General features: G+C 40.8%; 1 protein-coding gene across 2 annotated transcripts in view; it reads right to left on the reverse strand.

The window, feature by feature from the left end:
• Positions 1–19470, reverse strand: part of slc7a9 (solute carrier family 7 member 9) — a 224403-nt gene extending 204933 nt beyond the window's left edge. The window contains exons 1-2 of one of the 2 annotated variants that reach the window (XM_039763591.1): positions 19453–19470; positions 12602–12743 (exon numbers count right to left, since the gene is read on the reverse strand). In XM_039763591.1, the coding sequence (XP_039619525.1) occupies positions 12602–12715 (114 nt within the window). In that variant the 5' untranslated portion in view covers positions 12716–12743; positions 19453–19470. The remainder of the gene's footprint in view (positions 1–12601; positions 12744–19452) is intronic. The other variant, XM_039763592.1, reaches the window with a different exon arrangement.
• Between the last annotated feature and the right edge of the window lie 64 nt (positions 19471–19534).

Genomic DNA, 19534 nt, shown 5'->3' on the forward strand with positions numbered 1-19534 from the left:
CAGCTCAAGTCTGTTTACCTGGGTGTCAGTTGCTTGGAGTTGTATAGAGTGAGAAGTCAAGCAAAAGGACACCTTTTATAAATACTATATTGTTATTTGGAACACTTGCATTTCATGTGTGTTCCGTGTCTACATAGATCTATGTACACACATTGTTAAAAAAGAAACGTTTTTCAGGTTTTAGTCATAATTGACAAAATGTAGACATGAAGTTTATAATGTGTGAAGCCTGAAGTCCAAATATCAAGGAAACGGTTTCACAAAAAGTACAAATATAATAGAACAAGTGTGCTATTATTCAAAAATATAACTACAGAAAAACAACCCGCGTTAGAATGCGATATTGACACACATTTGCTAAGAGCGCTGTGGTGGCGCAACGGTATCCGCTCTTCACTGGTAGTTTGAACTTTACGGGTTCGATTCCAGATGAGTCTGTTTTGAAAAGTAAGCTGTACGCATTCTTACTATTTTAAAATAAAAACATACATTTTATTCCAGTCTGTAACAGCCGGTTAGCTTTTTTTTTATCCTGTTATTCTCTCGGCTGCGTTCATGATCCCAACTCAAACCTCCCCCTCCCTGCCGTATTTGACACTGCCGTTTTCTCAGACATGCTAGAACAGAGGCAAACTCAAATCATGACGACGGTTCTACATCGGATCAAGAATGCACTTTTGCCATCACTGTACTTTGTATATGTACATGGGAAGCTCTGCACTCGTGCCTTTACGCTGTAGGAAGTAAATAAATAATATCTATATAGTAATAACAGTAATTTTATTATTATATAGCAGCTTCCCTGTCTGCCTATCATATAGTGCCTTTCCTTCATATCTATCTATCTATCCCCTTAGCTGTTTTTTTATATATCTATTATACAATGCCCTATGGGGTGCCAAACAGGCAATTACAATGATTTTCGGAATATATAAAGTCATTCCTGAATATATAAAGTCGTCATCAGAATATATAAAGTCATTCCTGAATATTTAAAGTCAGCGTCGGAATATATAAACTAATTCCTGAATATGTAAATATTTTTTTTTTTTTTTTTATTAATTTTATTACAATCAATACATATTTTTACAAAAAAAAAAAGAATTATGCTAAGAACAGATCGATCCCCACCCTTGAGAGAGAGAGCAAGCCAAACGGTGTAAAATTTAAGGCTTTTAAAAATACCTAAATCAACAAATTCTCTGTGCTTTATATAATCATTTCAAAATATTACTGATTAGATCCTGCCATGTTTTGAAAAAAGTCTGCACAGATCCTCTAACTGAGTATTTGATTTTTTCCAATTTTAAATAATATAACACATCAGTTTCCCACTGACTTAAAAGAGGAGAGTTTGGGTTCTTCCAGTTTATCAGAATAAGTCTGCGTGCTAAAAGTGTAGTGAATGCAATCACAATTTGTTTGTCTTTCTCCACTTTAAGACCCTCTGGAAGAACCCCAAACACAGCTGTTAATGGGTTAGGAGGGATTGTGAGTCCAAGACTGTCTGAGAGGTAATTAAAAATTTTTGTCCAGAATAATGTTAATTTGGAGCAGGCCCAGAACATGTGACCTAGTGAGGCTGGAGCTAATTTGCAGCGTTCACAGGTTGGATCATGTCCTGGAAACATTTTGGAGAGTTTTAGTCGAGACAGATGTGCTCGATATATAATTTTGAGTTGTATAATTGTATGCTTTGCACATATGGAGCTCGAGTGAATTCTCTGCATTGCTACTTTCCACTCCTTTTCTGATATATTAATTGAGAGATCATTTTCCCAGTGTCCTCTTGGATCTTTGAAAGGAAGGGATTGTAAAAGGATTTTATATATTGTAGAGATGGAGTCTAACTCCTTGAAATTGAGCAATAAATTTTCCAGCGTGGATGAGGGTGCAAGATGAGGAAAATCTGGAAGGTTCTGTTTAACAAAGTTCCTGATTTGAAGATAGTGAAAGAAATTTGTAGCTGGAATGTTAAATTTGGAATGTAATTGTTCATAGGATGCAAAGACGTTGTCTATATAAAGATCCCTAAGCAAGTTAATTCCAAATTTTTTCCAGATATTAAAAACTGCACATGTTTGTGAGGGTTGAAAGAGGTGGTTCTTTTGCAGGGTGCCACAGAAAGAAGCTTCTCCGTCTTAAAATGCTTTCTACTTTGGTTCCAGATTCGAAGTGAGTGGAGCAAAATTGGGTTATTAGTGTATTGCCGATAACGTGTGTTTATTGGTGCACAAAGCAAGGAATACAAAGAAGTACTGCAGGATTTTGCTTCTATTGCGGTCCATGCCTGTGTATGTTCTTCTATTTGTGTCCAGGTTCTTATCGACTGTATATTTGCCGCCCAATAATAAAACTGGAAGTTAGGTAGAGCCATGCCGCCTTCTACCTTTTGTCTTTGTAGAGTCGCTCTTTTGATGCGTGGATGTTTAGAATTCCAAATAAATGAGGTTATTGTTGAATCTAATTGCTTAAAGAACGATTTATTAATGTATATTGGTATGTTTTGAAATAAAAAAGGAGCTTAGGAAGAATATTCATCTTAACAGTGTTAATTCTTCCAGCTAGTGTGAGATGAAGGGTTGACCATCTATGCAAGTCTTGTTTAATTTTTTCCATGCAGACGACGAAATTTTGTTGATAAAGAGCTTTATGTTTACTTGTGATGTTTACCCCGAGGTATTTAAACTGTTCTGCAATGATATGTAAATTTAAAGTCAGAATATATTGATTGAAACAACTCAGGCACATTTTTAGTAAACTCAATCAATTCCTACTACAACGTATAGAACAAACTTAACAAAAACATCTTCAGAAAAATATAAAAAAAAAAACCCCACTGCTCAGTTAATTCATTCAAAATGATGTATGTTCCCGGCATTTTGAACACTATATTTATTTATTCTTTTTGTATGGGCACATTTTTAGACGAACCTCACAAGCCCGATCAACTCTGAGTCGCTTCTGTCGAAGTTTACCATTCACTAGTAAAAGTGAAATGACAAACACGGAAATTTTATATATTCGAGAATGATTTTATATATTCCGAAGCTGACTTTATATATTCAAAAATGAGTTTATATATTCCGACACTGACTCTATATAATCAGACTTTGATGTTATATATAATTGGGAATTATTTTATATATTCTGATGCTGACTTTATATAATCAGGCTTTGACTTTATATAATCGGGAGTAACTTTATATATTCCGAAGCGGACTTTATATATTCAGTAATGACTTTATATATTCGGATGCCGACTTTATATATTCAGGAATTACTTTATATATTCCGAAAATCATTGTAATTGCCTGTTTGGCACCCCATAGGGCACTGTATAATAGATATATAAAAAAACATTTAGGAGGATAGATATATAGATAGATAGGAAGGAAAGGCACTATATGATAGGCAGACAATGAAGCTGCCATATAATAATAAAATTATTGTTATTACTATATAGAGTATATAGTAATACTATATACTGTACTATATACAGGTAGAACACCGAAGGTTTAAAAAAAAAAAAAACATTTTCTCCCCAGCAGGGAATCAAACTCGGGTCTCTGAGGTATGGCAAGTAGGTTGCGCTCTGAGTGATGAAATCTTACCAGTTCACCATGGAAGCTGTTGTGACATTCTTGAACCTTTTGTGAAAGTGTTTAGTTGATCTTTGGCCTTCAGGCTTCACACATTTTATAGTTTATGCCTACATTTTGTAACATTTATTACTAAAATATGAAAAAGTTTCTGTTTTAATAATGTGTTTACACAGAAACGGAACACAAATGAAATGAGTGTGTTCCAAATAACGATCTATTATTTCCACTCTAAAACTCTAAAATGATCATTCACCTTTATAAAACATATGCGTCTGTCTGGGTGTCCATCTGGTTGCCATGTCTCTGTCATTCCAAAAGATGGCAATTCACAAACATTTTTAGTAATAAAATGCACTGTATTTGTCATTCCAATAAATGGCACTTCAAAAACATTAACACTGCTTTTACAAACCTCATACCAAATGGCTTATAACAGGCATTTGCATTGCATATGTAATGGACAGCCAGGACTCTTACCCAGCTGGGATGCCTTCTTAAGGGAAGGACTGAGGGTAACAGCTTGTATGGGGCAGTACCTTCCCCAGGACAACAGAGGGCAGTCCTCCTGTCTTGCTATGGTGCCACAGGTTTAGAGCATGGAAGCCCAACCCTGCTGGGGCTTGTGGCAACCAGTCAGGGGGCACATAGGGAACAACTGAGCCCTTCTCTGCAGTGCTGCCACCGCACACAGAAGTACACCTGGAAGGAGATGACAGGACACCTGGGGCAATTCTGGGTGCTATATAAAAAGACCCTCCTCAATCCATTCTAGGAGCCAGATTCGGAAAGGAGAAGACAAAGCTTCAGAGAGGAGTGGAGGAAGAAGGAGAGAGAGAGAGAGAGAGAGAGAGAGAGAGAGAGAGAGAGAGAGAGAGAGAGAGAGACAAAGACAGAGAGAAGGCTAAGTGCTGTATTCTATATTATGCTTGATACTGTGCTTTATTGTGCATCAGTGGTTGAAAACGAGCGAATAACATTTCTTCCTTGGAAATAAAAATTTGTGTGTGTTGCTGGACTTGTGCCTGTATCTAGACAGCTTGGCTTGCAACTGGGTTGCTTTATCTGGACACATATAAGTTGTTGCGTGCAGAAAAGTATCCCTTTAACTTAATTTAAAATAAAGTAACAATTTTTAAAATGTTGCCTCTAAAACTGAAGCATTTGCGTTTTGACGCATCACTTCATATTCTTAGCCAAGTTTTGATAGAGTTGCACCTTATTGTTTCTTCATGCAACTGTCCCAATATTTATACATCAGCTTTCCTTGACAGTCTTAAGAGACAGCTGGCTGAAGATCTCATTTCATACTTAAGACAGTAACCAGTCCATTTGTTTGACTGCTGCAGTTTTACAGTCCTGAGAGCATTATCTTTATACCGTGGACATTACCTGCCTATACAAAGTCATTCCTCATAATGAAGGTCTTATTGCCCTCACACAGACATTCAACAAACATCCAGTCCAGGAACGTTCTATGAACATCCTCATCTGACTGGCAGAGTTGGTTGTAACCCTCAATGCCTTCTCATTTGATAATTGCTTTTTTCATAAGGTCATTGGAGATGCAATGGATATCTGAATGGGACCCAGCTATGTTAGCATCTTCATCAACTAGGTTTAAGAGAGTTTGTTTTCTTCCTAGCTAGTCTTTGACCTGGAGCTGTACAAATATTGACTGTTGCTTTGGAGACACCTCTTGCTCCAGAAGTCAGCTATATGAATTCATTAGTGATTTTACTAGTTTCCATCCATCTCTCAAATACCACAACTCTACCGTTTTTAAATATCAGTCTTCAACCAGCTTTCCAGGACTTAAAACCTCTGTCTACAGAAGCCAAATGACTCACATAGTTGCCTTCTCTGCTGCTCCTTCTGTCCCTAGCAAATCAAAAATTCTCTGCCTCTTTCACAGTTTCTTAGACTCTAATGCATATCTTGTAGGAAGTGTCCAGCCATCTTATACACTGTAGGTGAAACACAGAGATGGTCAGCATACTGTTTTAACGAGCTCATTTCAGCAGGTAAAATCAAAGACCTTACAAAGCCTATTGTAGATCACTTTATATCCCTTGATCTCAGCCACATTAATCACTCTGTCTGTGTTCTTTCACAGGACTTCAAAGATACTTTTCAAAGAAAATCAGATTTTTCTCAGACAAAAAAATATAACCTTTGTTTGATAAAAAAAATTAATCGAAAATTTAACATTTTTAATTGAAAATAACTGCATATTAATCAAAATTGTAAGTATTTTCCTTCAAGCATATAATATTTTTTTTACAAAGCAGAAATAACATAGTAATTACTTCCTAATGCAAACCAGTTTTAATAACCACTTGCCAAAGTATATTAAATTATTCCAGTTAGTTTATTGACAGTTTCAGAAACAACTGAATAAAATAGTAAAACACTACACAGACGAAAGCTCTACTTTTTGTAAGCAACATCACAATGCAAATTAATATAGCATTTTGATTAGTTTTATCAACAACTAGCCAACCCGCAGCGTACTATACGCCACATAATCAGGCCGGTTTTTTAATGATTTTTAAGCACAGGGAGAAAATTAACATTTGAAAAATCGGTAATTTAATAAATCAGCAAGAAAAGCAACATGTTAACAATGCAAGGAACGAACCAACACACAATCGTCCGTGACTGAAAACTGGCGGACCGCCATCGCTCATGTGCCCACCTTCAACTTGTCACTTGAGTCATTGTCGTCTGCACAGTCCAGCTGCACCTGTGACTCACGTAGACTTTGCGTGTTCCTGCAGGAGCATCTAAGACGACGCATGTTTGTCGCAGATGCGAATTGCTGTATGTAGCGTGTAAAACAGTTTGCTATGGTGCACGCGGTCGTGCGTCGTAACCGAAAACTCAGTTTTTAAAGACTGCTTACTTCATTGTGTTTTAACCTTAGTTGTAAAGAATTGTTTTAAGGATCCCATGGGATACCCCTCGCAAATCGTTTTACACGCTGCATATGGCGATTCACCTCTGGCGTGGCTCCATCCTGCGTGCGCCATAGGTGTCTTACTTGTCGGCGGCTTAGTGAATCCACGCCCTTTCCGCATTGCTTTCCATGGGTGTCTTGCCTTAGTGAATTACTGTATATTATATATATATATATATATATATATATATATATAGATATAGATATAGATATAGATAGATAGGAGTCTTTAAAATGATACGATGATTAAAAATACGCAAGTATTGCATTACAGACTATTTATTCAGACAACTGCATAAAAACCCCAGTTTGAATAAACTAGATCAAGGAATGTTCTTTAATTAACAACAGAAAAAACAAAAATGTACAAAAGGACTGTGATGGATCCAAGTAGATGTCAATTTGTTGCTCCTGCAATATCAAAGTTTAAAGTGATACTTGATAGCCACCAGATCATGTCAATTAATAAAAACAGTTTGACCCTTCCACTATCCATTTTGAAGGAGAGCAGGAGACAGGGAACAAGATTATAAAAAAACAGTCTTTTGAATCAGCTGTCACTGGGCTAAACTCATGACCAATGAATGAAATGGAGTGGACATCAATTTAAATGCTCAGTTACATTTTAGCATTTTCAGTATTTATTCACGGGAACATTTTCTCGAAGTGGTTTTTCAAAATTTAGCAAAAATACATGTATTTGTGAGGCTGTGAGTGTATTACTGTAAGTCTACAACTTGACATGAGGATTATGTGACACAAGTAAAAGAGATGTTTTCATAAACATTTTTGATATCTTCTTGTGGTTTTCCAGCATTGTTCACCATTAATGTCTAATCTATCAAAAAGTTAGTTATATGTGTTCAACATGAAAGCAAGAATTTAAAATTTTTTATAAACTACATAGGATAAGGAACATATAAAAATATTGCTTTTGGGTAGGCGATTTCTTTAATAATTTTAGTTATGTTACTTTTCAACTTTAAGAACTTGAAAGTATTAAGATGAGAAGTCTCTATTAAGAAAGTAATGTGGATTTACATTTTCTCAGCTTTCTGATGTTTACAGATTGTAAACTATGTATTGATAGGTGAGAATGTTCATATACAGTTAAGTCCATAAATATTTGGACAGAGACAACTTTTTTCTAATTTTGGTTTTGTACATTACCACAATGAATTTTAAATGAAACAACTCAGATGCAGTTGAAGTGCAGACTTTCAGCTTTGATTCAGTGGGTTGAACAAAAAGATTGCATTAAAATGTGAGGCAACTAAAACATTTTTTAACACAATCCCTTCATTTCAGGGGCTCAAAAGTAATTGGACAATTGACTCAAAGGCTATTTCATGGGCAAGTGTGGGCAAATCCGTCGTTATGTCATTATCAATTAAGCAGAAAAAAGGAACGGAGTTGATTTGAGGTGTGGTGCTTGCATGTGGATGATTTGCTGTGAACAGACAACATGCGGTCAAAGGAGCTCTCCATGCAGGTGAAAGAAGCCATCCTTAAGCTGCGAAAACAGAAAAAAAACATCCGAAAAATTGCTACAATATTACGAGTGGCAAAATCTACAGTTTGGTACATCCTGAGAAAGAAAGCAAGCACTGGTGAACTCAACAACGCAAAAAGACCTGTGGCCTCATGTATAAACGGTGCGTACGCACAGAAATGTTGCGTAAGAACTTTTCCTATGTTCAAATTGCGATGTATAAAACCTACACTTGGCGTAAAGCCACGCACTTTTCCACGGTACCTCATACCTTGTCATACGCAAGTTCTCCGCTCGATTTTAAAGACTGGCGGCACCCAGCGTCAAAGCAGTGCTACTTTTCCTGTGTGGTTACACCTTATTTTCCTGACGCGGCTTTATAAATACACTGAAATCGACCGCTTATTGTTTATTAGTGTAACGCATCTGATTGTAATTAACTTGTAACAATATAATGGTCCAGGGAATAGCCATAGTATTCCAAATATCATAACTGCTTTAGCGTTGTTACTCTCACTGCACCTTCTTCTTTCAACTGCTCCCGTTAGGAGTTGCCACAGCGGATCATCTTTTTCCATATTACTCTCACTGCACCACTCGGAGTATTTATATCACTGTATCTGAGTCTGAATCACAGCAGCAGCTGATCGGAAAGAGAATTATCGGTATACAGCTTCAAGTACATGTTGTCTCAGCCATGGCAAACGTTTCAAAGCATTTCTTGTACGGACCTCGCGGTTCAGAAACGGTTTCATCCCAAGAACTATAAACGCACTCAATCAATTGCTCCTTGTAGAACTGTTTGTACTTATAAGTACAATCACCCCACTGTAAACTTGCACTACAGTTATAATATTGCACAACCTGAGCCACTTTATAAAGCGCGTATTTACATATGATGACGATATCATTTTTAAGATGAAATGCAGCAAAATATACTGCTCAAAAGAATTAAAGGAACACTTTTTAATCAGAGTATAGCAAAAAGTCAATGAAACTTATGGGATATTAATCTAGTCAGTTAAGTAGCAGAGGGGGTTGTTAATCAGTTTCAGCTGCTGTGGTGTTAATGAAATTAACAACAGATGCACTAGAGGGGCAACAATGAGATGACCCCCAAAACAGGAATGGTTTAACAGGTGGAGGCTACTGACATCTTTCCCTCCTCATCTTTTCTGACTGTTTCTTCACTAGTTTTGCATTTGGCTACAGTCAGTGTCACTACTGGTAGCATGAGGCGATACCTGGACCCTACAGAGGTTGCACAGGTAGTCCAACTTCTCCAGAATGGCACATCAATACGTGTCATTGCCAGAAGGTTTGCTGTGTCTCCCTGCACAGTCTCAAGGGCATGGAGGAGATTCTAGGAGACAAGCAGTTACTCTAGGAGAGCTGGAGAGGGCCATAGAAGGTCCATAACCCATCAGCAGGACCAGTATCTGCTCCTTTGGGCAAGGAGGAACAGGATGAGCACTGCCAGAGCCCTACAAAATGACCTCCAGCAGGCCACTGATGTGAATGTCTCTGACCAAACAACCAGAAAGACTTCATGAGGGTGACCCAAGGGCCCCATGTCCTAAATGGGCCCTGAGCTCACTGCTCAGCAGCATGCAGCTCGATTGGCATTCGCCATAGAATACCAGAATTGGCAGATGCACCACTGGTGCCCTGTGCTTTTTACAGATGAGAGCAGGTTCACCCTGAACACGTGACAGAAGTGAAAGGGTCTGGAGAAGCCATAGAGAACATTATGCTGCCTGTAACATCATTCAGCATGAGCAGTTTGGTGGTGGGTTAATGATTGTCTGGGGAGGCATATCCATGGAGGGCCACACAGACCGCTACAGGCTTGACAAAGGCACCTTGGCTGCCAATAGGTATCAGGATGAAATCCTTGGACCCATTGTCAGACCCTATGCTGGTACAGTGGCTCCTGGTGCACAACAATTCCTGGCCTCATGTGGTGAGAGTATGCAGGCAGTTCCTGGAGGATGAAGGAATTGATACCATTGACTGGCCACCACACTTTCCTGACCTAAATCCAATAGAACACCTCTGGGACATTATGTTTTGGTCCAGATCTGGGAGGAGATCCCCCACAACACCATCTGTCATCTCATTAGAAGCATGCACCGATGTTGTCAGGCATGTATACAAGAACACAGGGGCCATACAAAGTGCTGCGTACAATTTTGAGTTGCTGCAATTAAATTTTGGCAAAATGGACTAGCCTGCCACAATTTTTCACACTGATTTTTGGGGCGTCTTTGAATTCAGGGCTCTGTAGGTTGATCATTTTCATTTCCATCAAACGATGTGGCATCCTTTCGTTCCTAACACATTACCCAGTCTATATCAGTATAGATATCCAGGAGGATTTCTTTTTCCCATTGAGATCTGATGTGTTTTCAAAGTGTTCCTTTAATTTTTTTGAGCAGCTTATGTTTATTATATTATAAAAATAAAACTTTAACTTCATTTAAATAATCTGTATTCTTCACTGGGAGTGTCGTGAAGGATAGAATAATTAAACATGTACTACTAAGATATTTCAATGTTATTTAAACGTTTTGAAGAATCGGCGCTCCCCAATTTTGATTGGGTATTTGGGGAAAGAAAAGCAAGGACTGCAGTGGCGACTCCGCCAATATATATTGAATATAAAACAGAAAGAGAAAATAACAACACAGCTAAAAACGCAGCGACAAATTTCGGCAAAAGTTTAAATGCTTGTGTCATGAGCACGAGGCGGCTATGCAGTGTCTGCAACGGAAGTGGCCATCCACAGTGCATAAACTACCTTACTGAGATTGGCAGGCGAAGGAGCCACAGATTCTTCCTCTGCCCAATGCCACCACAAGGCTAGAGCCGCCCCTGAGTACTGCTGCAATAAATTATTTCATCGAAGGTCGCACACAATCAATGCGCCGTGAAACTCATGTTTAATAACGTGCTTTAACTCCTATCATCATGAAAATGATATCACGTATACATCTCAGTATTTTAGTTATTCTGTAACTGTAATATCACGAATGTAATGGATTCTGTGTCCAGTTGGAGGAAGAGAGCCGGTTTAAGAAGCAAGTAGTAATTCACATACATAGAGCACATAGAAGATCAAATACAAAACAAAACATTTAACGTGCTACTTTAATTACGATGTGATTTGAGAAACTGGTTACACGATTTTAAGATGAAGTATGATGTTCTACTTCAATGACAAAATAAACTATGTGATTAAAGTGGAAATGTCGAGATGGAAGTTTACATTTCGTGCTTTTTCCCCCACTGAATGCCTTTTTTTTCTCTGTACCCTAATAAGCTTTCATATGACACTCAGACAGTGGGCTACAACTCGCCTTTTCACGGCGACTTTGATATGTGACTTCTTTTTTAATTCCGGCACTGTGTAATTTTGTGAACGTGAGCTTTCAAGTTTCTCCAACACTCTATGTCACTCAATCAACTTCCTTTTGTTGATTATACCACGGTTAATTTGAACAAATAGTATGTTTTTCCTTTGTCTCCACTTGGTATTCGCTGAAATTCTTATATTTTCCCCCGTGCTTTTCCCATTGTCTTTTCACAGAAGGCTGAGCTTAAGGGCGATTTATATTGATTTGCATATTCAAAGAGGCGTAATTCTGGGAGGATTTGGGGCGTTACATAATGCGCGTGCACGAGCGTTAGTTTTCACGCTGATCGGGATTTATATAGCGGAAGAACGTGGAAGTTGGAGTACACACAGATTCCTGCATCTGGATTTTTCTGTGCGTAAGCACATTTCGGCTTTTGTGCTTACGCCATGTTATAGTGCGAGTTCTACGCACAGCGTTATACATGAGGCCCCAGGTCTATAAAAAGTGATAAATATCCAGTACGTACAGTTTAATTTTCACATTTGTTTGCTTTGCTTCTGCTTTTGGTATATTACATAATGTTAAAGACTACAATTCCTAAATAAAGTATCTAAACCTCCTCACTTGCTTACTTTCTAGCTCCAGTCTGCCTATTCAGGGATAGATAAAAGTAGTGAGCTACAGTACCAGTTAATTCTGAGTGCATATTCATAGTGACTTTAGGCTGTGTCTCGTTTCAGATGGGTAAGTGCAGGTAAGAACCACCAAAAACAATATATAACTGCGAGTTGCACAGACATCTTTTCCAGTAGACCCAATGAGGGACTTATTTTTAAGTAGGGTAACCCCATAACCTTTCCATGATAGAGCAGTTCAACCTCTACCAAAGTTTTATATGCTTCTCAAATCTCACACACTATAAAATGATGTGTCATTCTTTATACATATTGAAAGGCTAAAATCTGCAAGTATTCCATTTTACTTTACATTCTTAAAAATACAAAAGGATTATTCGTACTGTATACCAAAAAGCTTCTTGTTAAGCAAACCTGCAGCTGCTCTCTTACAAAAATGAAATAAAAATGTAAATGTCACTTATCTTCATTTTTACAGTTATAACCAGATGTATCAGCTGGCAAGATAGGTCTTCGACTAGAGCAGCATTAAAGTTAATTTGGATTTAACTTACTTTTCTCTGTAAGGCTGTGCCTTTAACTCCATCTGTGCTTGAACACATATCCTGATTTCTGTCACAGTGTTGATCCTGTTGGTCATATTCCTTTCTTCTTTCATTATTTTTCATTGTTTAAGTATACCCACAGTGCCACTGACTGTTACAGAAAAGAGAGAAAAAAAAAAAAGTACAGAAATTAGAAAATAAGATTTTTCTAAGCTTACCAAAACCAGCTCCTATATGGTTGCTATCATCCATCCATCCATCCTCTTCCGCTTATCCGAGATTAGGTAGTGGGGGCAGCAGCTTGAGCAGAGACCCAGACTTCCCTCTCCCCGGCCACTTCTTCTAGCTCTTCTGAGGGAATCCCAAGGCGTTCCCAGTCCAGCCGAGAGACACAGTCCCTCCAGCGTGTCCTGGGTCTTCCCCGAGACCTCCTCCCGGTTAAACGTGCCCGGAATACCTCACCAGGGAGGCGTCCAGGAGGTATCCTGATCAGATGCCCGAGCCACCTCATCTGACTCCTTTCGATGCGGAGGAGCTGCAGCTCTATTCTGAGCCCCTCCCGGATGACTGTGCTTCTCATCCTATCTTTAAGGTAAAGCCCAGATACCCTGTGGAGGAAACTCATTTCGGCTGCTTGTACTCACAATCTCGTTCTTTTGGTCACTACCCATAGCTCATGACCATCGGTGAGGGTTGGAACATAGATCGATTGGTAAACTGAGAGCTTTGCCTTATGGCTCAGCTCCTTTTTCACCATTATAGACCAATTCAGAGCCCGCATCACTGCGGATGCCGCACCGATCTGCCTGTCGATCTCACATTCCATTCTTCCCTCACTCGTGAACAAGACACCAAGATACTTGAACTCCTCCACTTGGGGCAGGATCTCGCTCCCAACTCAGAGAGGGCACTCCACCCTATTCCGGCTGAGGACCATGGTCTCGGATTTGGAGGTGCTGATTCCCATCCCAGCCACTTCACACTTGGCTGCAAACCAATCCAGAGAGAGTTGAAGATAACGGCCTGATGAAGCAAACAGTACATCTTCTGCAAAATGCATTGAACCAATCCTGAGTCCACCAAACCAGACCCCCTCAACACCCTGGTTGCACCTAGAAATTCTTTCCATAAAAGTTATAACCTAGAATCGGTGACAAAGGGCAGCCCTGGCTAAGTCCAACTCTCACTGGAAACGGGTTCGACTTACTGCTGGCAATGCGGACCAAGCTCTGACACCGATCATACAGGGACCAAACAGCCCTCATCAGGAGGTCCAGTACCCCATACTCTCGAAGTATCCCCCACTGGATTCCCCGTGGGACATGGTCGAACGCCTTTTCCAAGTCCACAAAACATATGTAGACTGGTTGGGCAAACTCTTATGCACCCTCCAGGACCCTGCTAAGGGTGTAGAGCTGGTCCACTGTTCCACGACCAGGACGAAAACCACACTGTTCCTCCTGAATCCGAGGTTCGACTATCTGACGGACCCTTCTCTCCAGGACCCCCGAATAGACTTTTCCAGGGAGGCTGAGGAGTGTGGTCCCTCCGGACCCGCTTTTTAAACAGGGGGACCACCATCCTGGTCTGCCAATCCAGAGGCACTGTGCTTGATGTCCATGCAATGTTGCAGAGGCGTGTCAACCAGACAGTCCTACAACATCCAGAGCCTTGAGGAACTCCGGGCGTATCTCATCCACCTCCGGGGCCCTGCCACAAAGGAGTTTTTTAACCACCTCGGTGACCTCTGCCCCAGAGATGGGGAAGCCCACCTCCAAGTCCCCAGGCTCTGCTTCCTCATTGGAAGGCATGTTAGTGGGATTGAGGAGATCTTAGAAGTACTCCCCCCACCAACCCACAACATCCCAAATCGAGGTCAGCAACACACAATACCCACAATATACAGTGTTGACACTACACTGCTTCCCCCTCCTTAGACGCTGGATGATGGACCAGAATCTCCATGAAGCCATCTGAAAGTCATTCTCCATGGCATCCCCAAACTCCTCTCACACCCGAGTTTTTGCCTCAGCAACCACTGAAGCCGTATTCTGCTTGGCCTGCCAGTACCTATCAGCTGCCTCCAGAGTCCCACAGGACAAAAGGGTCCGGTAGGACTCCTTCTTCAGTTGAACGGCATCCCTCACCACCGGTGTCCACCAACAGGTTCGGGGATTGCCGCCACGACAGGCACTGACCACCTTACGACCACAGCTCTGGTCAGCCGAATCAACAAGAGAGGCACGGAACATGGTCCATTCAGACTCGATGTCCCCCACCTCCCTCAGGTTGTGGTCAAAGTTCTGCTGGAGGTGGGAGTTAAAGCTACTTCTGACAGACGTTCCCAGCAGACCCTCACAACACGTTTGGGCCTACCAGGCCTCACCGGCTTCCCTACCCACCACCAGATGACGATCAGTTGACAGCTCCACCCCTCTCTTCACCCGAGTGTCCAAGACATGTGGCCGTAGGTCCGACGACGCGACCACAAAGTTGATCATCAAACCGAGGCCTAGGGTGTCCTGGTGCCAGGTGCACATATAAACACCCCTATGCTTGAACATGGTGTTCGTTACAGAGAATCCATGATGAGCACAGAAGTCAAATAAGAAAAGACCGCTCCGGTTCAGATCGGGAGGGCCATTCCTCCTAATCATGCCCTTCCAGGTCTCACTGCCATTTCCCACGTGAGCACTGAAGTCTCCCAGTAGAATGAGGGAGTCCCCAGAAGGTATGCCCTCTAGCACCCCTCCAGGGACTCCAAAAAGGGTGGATACTCCAAACTGCTGTTCGGTGCATATGAGCAAACAACAGTTAGGACCCGTCCCCCCACCTGAAGGCGGAGGGAGGCTACCCTTTCGTCCACCAGGGCAAACCCCAATGAAAGGTTCCAAGATGGGGGGGCAATAAGTATGCCCACACCCGCTCGATGCCTCTCACCGGGGGCAACTCCAGAGTGGTAGAGAGTCCAGCCCCTCTCAAGGAGATTGGTTCCAGAGTCCAAGCTGTGAATCGAGGTGAGCCCGACTATATCTAGCCTGAACCTCTTGACCTCGTGCACAAGCTCAGGCTCTTTCCCCTTCAGAGAGGTGACATTCCATGTCCCAAGAGACAGCTTCTGTAGCCGAGGATCAGACCGCCAAGGTCCCCGCCTTTGGCCACCACCCAACTCACACTGCACCCGACCTCCTTGGCTCCTCCCATAGGCCACCAGATGCTTGCCATCGAGCCCCACCTCCAGGCCTGGCTCCAAAGGGGGGCCCCGCTGACCCACGTCCAGGCTAAGAAACATGCTGTCCAAAGCTTTCACTCATCATGGAAGGTTTGCTGAACCACTCTGTCTCTTTGAGCTTGTTTTTAACTCATTGACAGCCACATGTAAATCGAATGCTTTTTTTCTTTTGTTATATTCTTGAATAAAAGCGCATCTGATATTTGGACTAAATGTCACTTCATGTCATTATTAGTATAACATGGAAAGCATTTCAGATCTTTCTAGACACGGAACACACGCGAAATGCACATATTCCAAATAACGGTATACTGTATTATTTACCCTATACAACTTCAGATCTCACATGCAGATAAGGGGCCTTTGGCTTGAGCTGGGAGAAGTTTTTGCCCGAGCTAAGCTCTGTCAAAGCGGGGAAAAGGACAGCAGGACTACTTGCTGCTTGTGCTGATCGATGCATTTACAAAACAAAATATGCTGATGGAGAGGTGTGAAGGGATTTAAGGTGGGCTAGGATTACAAGTCTTTTCTTAGGCTTCAGGAATTCTAGTGTTAAATCCATCAGTCTAGGGTACAATCAAGAGAAGGCACATGTTGCACTGAAGCTGAGAGAGTCCACTGGTCAGCTCATAATGCATGCAGAAGTCCCCAGCTGCACAAGCCGCAAGTGGAAGCCACAAGCCAAGGTAGACATTGCCATCTCCAGCTTGCAACACCAAGATATAATGGGGACAGTGCAGATCAGTCATACTGGCTTGTGTCATGGAGCACCATAACAATTTTCATCAAAAGCCACCAAAAAGCAGCAAAAGGCCTTGGTGGTGGATGAGGTCACCAGGCTAGAGCAGGAGCATAGTTACATAAACATAGTATCCCTGGGCCACTATAGAGCCTGGACCCTGTGGGATGCAACAGTGAATGGACGCCAAAAAACATACACAGATGTCTGATAAGGGCAGTCTATGACACTCTCCCATATCCCTGGAATTTTACCCAGTGGTTTGGAAGTATTGTAGGCTGCCCGCTGCGCAACAACACTAAGGCAAGCCCCCAGCACATCCTGTCAGGATGTAAGGTCGCGTTGACCCAGGGACGCTACAAGTGGTACCATGACCAAGTCCTGGAAAAGCTGGCTGAGCTCCTGGAGAGATGTAGGATAGAGGCAAATCACTCCCCAAAAGCAGCAAAACCCACCATTACAACGTTCTCCAACCCAGGCAGTATGTCAGAAGCACCTGCACAGAGGAGAGACACCATACTCAAATTCAGCAAAGCATGGCAGATGCTGGTGAACCTCAGAAGACCATTGGTCTTCCTAAGAGAGATAATAACAACCACTTTCCGGACTGAAATTATTATGTGGTATGCAATGGATAGAAGGGTTCTCGATAAAGAACTTACCATCCCCTGGGAAAAGGGCATGACAGAGTGCCAAGATGCTGGTGAAGGGCCAAGATCTGGCCCCATTGTGGTTGGATGCCGGGGCAAAAGCAAAGCTTTATGTTGTATCAAATGTATTTTTAACAGCCCTTACAAAGCTGAAGAAGAAAATTTGACTGAAAAGCAAGAGAAGCTGCAAAAAAACATGATTGAAAACCAGTATGGGATCAGAGCTAATAGAGGATCTACAGGCATACTGTAATTTTTGTACTAAAGAAAATACAAGAGAAATGAAGATATGTGAATATGTGCACCTATGAAGCATTTCTAGATCTTTCATTATACTTTGACATACCTTTGACAGTCAGCCTGATGGTTAAGCAAAGGCAAAATTCACATTTTCCACATGCAAAACCTGATGTTATCAAACTTTAATTATGCAGTTCATGCTACTCCTGTCACACACAAGGACTAGAAGACCTTTCCTCATAAGAAATCTCAAGTGAAACCTCTCATCACATTCACTGCAGTGTTACCAAATGCCTTATTGGTATTTTGTTTACCACAGTACTGATAACTATAAGATGGCTAGATCTCAAAAATCATACAGATAATTAGAGAGTTGTAATCAGTTTTTATATCTTTATCAGTTTTAAAGAATCAAACAATTGTCAATACATGGCCTGGACTCAACTCATTGCCCCTAGTTCTACATGTTTTCTGAGCTTTGTTCCACCTTTTTAAAGTTAGATTTTTACATTGCCTAAACACATGACAACTAATTTTAGGCTTATCTTGTTCTGAGGTTTTAAAATTATCTAGGTCATTCTGGTTTGATCAATATAGGTTTATTGATCATACAGATGTATTGGTAAATCATGACATTCATGGTCTAGTGGCATGTAACTCATACAGAAATTTGAATATGTGAAACCTCTGCAAGCTTAAATCCAGATTTGAAAATAATCATATTAATGTATTTTTGATTGTGAAACACCCTAATGTCAATTTCAGTTTAAAATTCCAAGTTATAGTGGTTGATTTGGCCTGTTGTTGGAGATGGATGTGTGCACCCATTAGCAGCGGTGTTATTTTAAACTTTTCTTTATATATAATTTTGAGATATCCTGCATATCTCATCCCAAGGGGATTTAATTATACTACATACTAGTACAAATAAGCATGAGTAGCAAACAAAGGGCTCAAAAGGAAAAAAGCAGCAAAAAGCCCCATCCATGTCTAAACCAGCTTCAAGTTCATGGTATGGCCTCTCAGAGACTGCCTGTAACAGACGGGGAAGGTACAGATCTGCCAGGACTTGACACGGCAGCATTGGCTCTAGTCTACAGTGTTAGTGGGAGCAGCATTCGTTGACTCCATAAGGATAATTAGAACGGAGTATGGCCTTTTCATCCCCATTGCGAACTTCAGATGATCTGCAAAATCATCTCATGCTGAACTCACTAACCAACATATGGAGATCGGAGAAGATCGAAATGCACTCTCCTCACCGCAGTCGGGAGGAGCATAAATGATATAAAGCGAGAAGCAAAGCAGAATAATTGGGAAATAAAGAAAGAAATAAAGAATGAAAAGAATAAAATAAAAAACAAAATACATAAAGAAACAAATAAAGAACAAAATCAAAGTCCTAAATGAGAAAAATGAGAAGCTGCATCAGGATATGAAAGACCAGGAGCAACGTTTAAATACTATATTTGCTATAACCTTTACAGAAATGCTAAAAAAAAAATTGATGAAAAAATACAGGAAAATACAAGTAATTTAGAAAGTAAAATTAAAGTACTTGCTGCTCAGCTTGAAGATAGCAAGCAAATATTCATGATTCGTATTGAAATCGCTGAACAATTGGCTTCCGCCGTGGATGAAAAAGCAATGGCTGCAAAATCAGAATGCAAAGTGCTCACAGACAAACTGTCAACACTGGAAGACAGATGTAGAAGGAACAACATCAGAATTGAAGGTCTTCCTGAAAAACAGGAAAGTCCAAATCCAGTGAAATTCATAGCTGAACTATTCTCTAAAATAACTGGAGGGAACTTTAAAATCGGACATCGAGATCTCTGCGGCCTACCATATACGTGAATTGAATGCCTCCAAACCAAAAAAGCCTAATTGTCTGTTTTGAGAAACTACAGGCCAAACAAAATCTCATGTCCCTTCTCAGACAGAAAGACAAGATTATTTTTGAAAATACCAGCATTCATATTTTCCCCAGATTTCTCACCTGCTACAGCTGCTAAATGTACTCCATTCTACAGCATTAAACAGTGCCTTCGTAGAGCTGTAATCAAATGCAGCCTCTTGTA

This window comes from Polypterus senegalus, chromosome 9, assembly GCF_016835505.1.
Source record: "Polypterus senegalus isolate Bchr_013 chromosome 9, ASM1683550v1, whole genome shotgun sequence".
Taxonomy (NCBI): domain Eukaryota; kingdom Metazoa; phylum Chordata; class Cladistia; order Polypteriformes; family Polypteridae; genus Polypterus; species Polypterus senegalus.